This window comes from Cryptomeria japonica, chromosome 11 (genome assembly GCF_030272615.1).
Source record: "Cryptomeria japonica chromosome 11, Sugi_1.0, whole genome shotgun sequence".
NCBI lineage: Eukaryota > Viridiplantae > Streptophyta > Pinopsida > Cupressales > Cupressaceae > Cryptomeria > Cryptomeria japonica.
Window position 1 is genome coordinate 359,978,419 of NC_081415.1, and position 6,000 is coordinate 359,984,418.

General features: G+C 35.1%; 1 protein-coding gene across 1 annotated transcript in view; it reads right to left on the reverse strand.

Moving 5' to 3' along the window:
- Nucleotides 1-5,014, reverse strand: part of LOC131040178 (uncharacterized) — a 44,277-nt gene extending 39,263 nt beyond the window's left edge. The window contains exon 1 of the mRNA XM_059214590.1: nt 4,911-5,014. Coding sequence (XP_059070573.1) covers nt 4,911-5,014 — 104 coding nt within the window. The remainder of the gene's footprint in view (nt 1-4,910) is intronic.
- Between the last annotated feature and the right edge of the window lie 986 nt (nt 5,015-6,000).

The window sequence follows — 6,000 nt, forward strand, 5'->3', positions numbered from 1 at the left end:
AAGAATTGAAGCTGTAAGACTATTTCTTGCTTATGTTGCTTACAAAGATTTCAAATTTTATCAGATGGATGTCAAGATAGCCTTTCTCAATGGTGAGTTGGAAGAATTAGTTTATAATGAGCAACCAGATGGATTTCAGTTAATAGATCATGGAGATATGGTTTGCAGAATGAAGAAAGCACTGTATGGATTGAACCAAGCCCCAAGAGAATGGTATACTAGATTGGATAAGTATTATCTAAAACTTGGATTCAATAAAGGCACTTCTGATAGTAATTTGTACTTCAATATTGATCATGATAACATTTTAATTATTGAGGTATTTGTTGATGACATTATTTTTGGTGGAGATGATAGTTTGTGTAAGAAGTTTGCTGATGATATGTAGAATGAGTTTGAAATGTCTATGATTGGAGAGATGAAATTATTTTTGGGATTGCAAATTACTCAGTTGGATAAAGGCATTTTTATATCTCAGTCCAAGTATGTGAAAGAGTTGTTGAAGAAGTTTGGTTTGGATGACTCAAAGCCAGTTAGTACCCCTATGGTGACTGGATGTAAGTTGACTAAGGATGATGAATCCCCTAAGGCAAATCAGACTAGATATAGATCTATGATTGGTGGATTTCTATATTTGACTTAGAATAGACTGGATATTATAAATGTTGTATGTCTTGTTGCTATATTTCAAGTTGATCCCAAGGAATCTCATGTTGTAGTTGTGAAAAGGATTTTTAGATACTTGAAAGGGATAATTGATTTTGGCTTGTGGTATACCAAAGATGATGAATTTATCTTTAGTGCTTATACAGATGCTGATTGGGTAGGTGATGTTGATGACCAAAAGAGTACTAGTGGTGGTGCATTTTTTGAGGTTGGTTTCATGGATGAGTAAGAAGCAGAATGCTATTTCTTTATCTATTGCAGAGGCAGAATACATTGCTACTGCTAGCAATTGTACTTAGGTGATTTGGATGAAGTAGATGCTGAAGTATGTCAGAGTTTTTAATGATGAGCCTACTATTATATACTATGATAATTCTAGTGGTATCAACATTTCTAAGAATCCGATGTTGCATTCAAAGACTAAGCATATATCAATCAAGTTTCATTTCTTGAGAGAAAAGGTGAATGAGAAGGAAGTCAGATTGGAATATGTATCTACCAAAGAAAAAATTGCAGATATCTTCATGAAGCCTTTGCCTAAGGATACTTTTGAGTAGATGAAAGATAAGCTAGGGTTGATTTCCCCTCCTGATGAGAACTAAGATGCATTGAGTTGCATCAGTCTAGTGGATTTCACAGAGATATCTTATGATCCAGATTGATGAATGATGGTTTCTACCCAAGGGGAGTAGTTAGATGTTCAGTTTTGGGGAGAGTTTGGCTAAAGGGAGAGTGAATTGTGCGATGATGTCAAAGGGGGAGAGAGAGAGCTATGTGAAAAACCTATGTTGAGATTGTAGACGTCTAAAAATGGTCAACGCTTGCGGAATCGTACTTTAACATTTGCGCATTGCCTTATTTTAGGGTTTTTGCGTCGCATTAACATTTCTCCTATGTCACTTACTTGGTCTTTATCATTTGCAAGCATCGAGTCCTTCTTCTGCATTCTTCAGTTGTCTCGCCTTCGAATTTGGTCTTGTCGATAACAATCTTCAGTCATGATTTTGGTCAATCTTATCCTGTCGCATCAATGTGCAAGCTCATTTGTCATCATTTTGGACATCGTCAATCCTAATTAGGGTTTTTTCCTCTAGTCAATCTTGTCGATTTGTGATTGATTTGTCATCGATCGTTGTCCTCTTATCAATCTTGTCATTTTGCGATCGATTTGTCATTGATCGTTGTCGTTTGCAATCCTGTCATCTTGCGATCGATTTGTCATCGATTGTGGCCATTTCCAATCTTGTCATTTTGTGATCGATTTGTCATTGATCATCGTCCTTCTCAATTGTGTCAATTTGGATCAATTTGTCATTGTTCCTCGTTAATTGGCACCTATCTCAATTAGTCTTTATCAATATTGGTCAATTTGTCAACCAATCTCAATTGTTTATCAATCAAATCATTTATCAGCATTGATCATTTATCAATTCAAAATCATGATCGAATTGACATCAAATCAATCTTACATCAAGACCTAATTGTCGTCCTTGCATTTCTAATTCATCTTCTAGGGTTTCATGATTTATTCATTTAACCTTGTTTGTCATTTTCTCTCCATTTTCTCTTTAGGATAAATGATTTATTTATTTATCCTAAGTCTTCTTGTCACAATTAAATGTTTATTTAATTGGCTAATTAATTCCTCCTATTTTTGTAAATTAATTAATGAATGAGAAATTATTAATTAATTTACCTAATTTTCATCAATTTCCTAATTTCCAAGTCATTATTTCCAACTTAATTTTCTAATTTCTCCTAAATTCCTAAATGTTTATTTCTATTTCAAAATCTTGTCATAAATCCTTGCATAGCAATTTGTCATAAATTGTCATAAATTGTCATAAATCCTTGCATAGCAATTTGTCATACACATGTCATAATTTTGCTATTCTTGATTTGAATTTCCATTCGAATCACTTTCATGCTAATATGATCTTTTCTCCAATTTATCTATAAATTGGATGAATTTCTTCAATCAAAGATCCCCAATTGATCGCATTTTCGAATCCCCTGGCCCCTGATCCCTGGTCGAATCAATCACGCTTCGAGTATTCTTGCGCTATCATCTTGTCTACTTGCTTTCACATCATGCTCATGCACTAGTAGGTGAGATCCACAACAAATCTATTTGAAGGAGAAAGAAGGACAATGGAGCCACATGAAGGAGACATTCAAGTTTGCAATGGTTTGTGTTTGAATTGATGTCTTGTTTTCATGTCTTTATTGAGTGTTTTTAGGATTGATCATTGCATTTGAGCTTTCGTGATTGAGCTAGATTAATATTGATTTGCTTTGATGATTTCCAGATTCCTATCTACATTAATATGTGCATGATCTAAGTGGGAGTTGATTATTTTCTTTCTTTGCATTGATTATTTTTCACATTCATATGTTTCCATCAATTCCAAAGGGGGAGATTGTTGGATATTGTTGAGAAGTTTTCTATAATGTGTTGTTGTCATTGATGTCAACATATTTCTCTATGTCTTCTAGTGTTGCAGTCAGATTAAGTGAGTTGGTTTGGCCAATGTATTGTAGATGAGTTTTTGTAGATTAAAGGGTTTTGAGATAACTATCTCTAGTTGATTCAATTAAAGTTTCAATGGTTTGCATGGAGATGAGATCTGGTATTGTTGTTGGTTTTTAATTTTTTCGTGTTGATTAGTGTTCTGGATTTTGCTCCGCATTGCTCCGCGTTGCAATGTATTGGTTTATGGAGTTGGTAGAGTGTTTGGGATGTTTTGGCATGTCCACAATCTAGATGGATCATGATTTGGAGGTCCATAAGTGAATCTTTCAGTTTGTCAGTTAGTGCAATTATACTTTTGAAGTTTGGTATAATGATGATGATGATTCTAGTAATTTGAGTTGGTGCGAATGTTGCTTTGGTAATTCATGATGCTTGTGGATGTGTCTATATCATGTCTTATTGTTGTTGATGGTCTGGATTGATCAGTGAGCGTGTTATTGATGATTTTCCTTGATTCGGTGGTGTTCTTCATGTTCTTGGCTGACATGATGATTGTAGCATGTTGCCGATGTTTGTGGCATAGTTCTTGGAGTTGTTTCATGTTCGAGGTGTTGATTTAGGTCCATACTATGCCTTAGTTGACATTATTTTGGTTTGCATGTAATATTCTAGTATGTATGGGTATATATTTTTAATTTGTGATGTGTGTTGAGCCGACCTTGAATTATAGGTTGATGATATGTATAAATAAATTTAATACTCACGAGAGAGATGTAGATGTGTATGAATAATGCTTTGATCTTTTAGAAGCAGTGAAGTAGTGCAAATAAGTGTGAAAGAGTAGAATATGTGTTATGTTCTTAACTAGAACTATAACCACACATGAGGACATTTTATTCTACCCGTTCATGATCTTCCAGATGTAATTTGAATATGTTTGTAAGACAATGAGCCTTCCTTGGGTTGTAGGCCTTTGTTATTTTTGAGTAGTGAGCTCTACGCAGTGTGCCTGAATGCATGTGCATTCCCCATTGTAATATTTCATAGACTTCTAACAAGGTATCATCATATTGTGGGTAGGTTTCCACCGTGGTTTTTCCTTGACCAATTTTTCGACGTCAAAATCTTGGTGTTTTATGTGGTGTTAATTTATGCTTTCATTGTTAATTATTAGATCTAAAATTGTGTTTGAGTTAAGGTAAAGTTTTGAGAAACTTGATTCACCCCCCCTCTCAGTTTTTTGCCTTGTTGCCAACAAAGAATGCATCATTTTCTCTCCAAAAATGAATATGACTATTCTAAAGAACCAACTAGGAATAGTATATGTAGCTCAATCTATTTGTTGTCACCATTTGTAGACAATGCAAGAAAATGTCTCATTGAAGCCGCAACATACACCAAGTATGAGGTCATGTAAAACTTGAGTGTGGTAGGTTCCTTGGACAACTACTCACAAATAACATCACTAATTTGTTTTCCCCAGAATACCTTCTCTTTATTTTGCCTAATCACATGGATATATTGATACATCCATTTGTAGTAGGTGTTGGAGGTGGGAAGGCCCTTCACCCTATTCAAAAGAGTTATCAAATCATTGACCTCTTCAATGAAGTCACATCTTGGAATTTTTTTTGGCCATCTTGCAATGGTAGGTCTTCGGGTCTTTAAGCAATTATCATTCATGTTCTTTCTGCACTTATCAGGTTTTCTATCAAAGTTGGCTATAGATGATTGTATTGTGATTTCAGAATACTAATCAATACTGGGATACTTGAAGATAGAATCAAAGAATTCTTCATCAATCCCAATCAATTTCTTTTGGGCTTCATCCTTCACACTTCTATTAACTGGATCAAAATGATTTGCAACTGCCATTACAAACTCAGGGTCTTGAGAAGACATGGGGAAAGCCGCTACCAAGTGGATACTACTGTTGATGATAGATTCTATTTGATGGCAGGAAGAAGGTTGCTCAAACCTCTTTAGAAACTCGAATAGGTCAACATGACCTATTTCTGTATCTCTTATATGATCAATAGTGGAGGTGACTAAAGAAGGCGAAAAGACCAGATGGGGGTCTTTTTTTTTGAACTTCATCAACCTCTTGCTTGGAGAAGCTTCTATCATTGATATGATAATAACACTGAGAAAAGGAAAATCATCAGTATTATAATGATACAATTCATCAACCATTTTGTTCATCTGAACTAAACAATCTTCAAAAAATGATACAATTTAGGCCTTTAGGGTTTCCAAAACCCTCTTTGATAACTTGATCTCTAGGGTAAATTGGATATAAAATCTCAATTTTCGTGTGTGTGATAAGTGAATTTCAAGTTTATATGCTTGAAAATTTTACTTACAAAGAAAGTGTGGATCAAAGGTGTAATTCGGGTTTCTAAACCCGAATTGCACTTGGGAAGAACAAACTCAGGTGTAATTTGGGTTTAGAAACCTGAATTACAATTGAAAAAATTTTAAATACAAAGGAGGTGTTGGGCGGGCTTATAAACCCACCAAACACCTTAGTTAATAACTCAAAATGGTGTAGGGCAGGTTTCTAGCACTGCCCCACACCTAGGAGAAAGACAACATTTTGGTTGAGGGTGGGTTTAAAACTCTGCTTCTCACCAAGAAAAACATGGAAGGGAATTGGTTCTTTTAGGGTTATAGACCTGCCATACACCATATATGGTATATGATGGGCCTATAACCCTACCAAGCACCATACATGTATGACTTATGATAGATACAGTGAATGAAAATAGTGGTGGTTGGCGGGGTCTGGTGCGTGGCAGGCCTACAACCCCGTCTAACACCACAATGTTAATGCAAAGCAAAAAGAAAAGAAGGATGGTGGT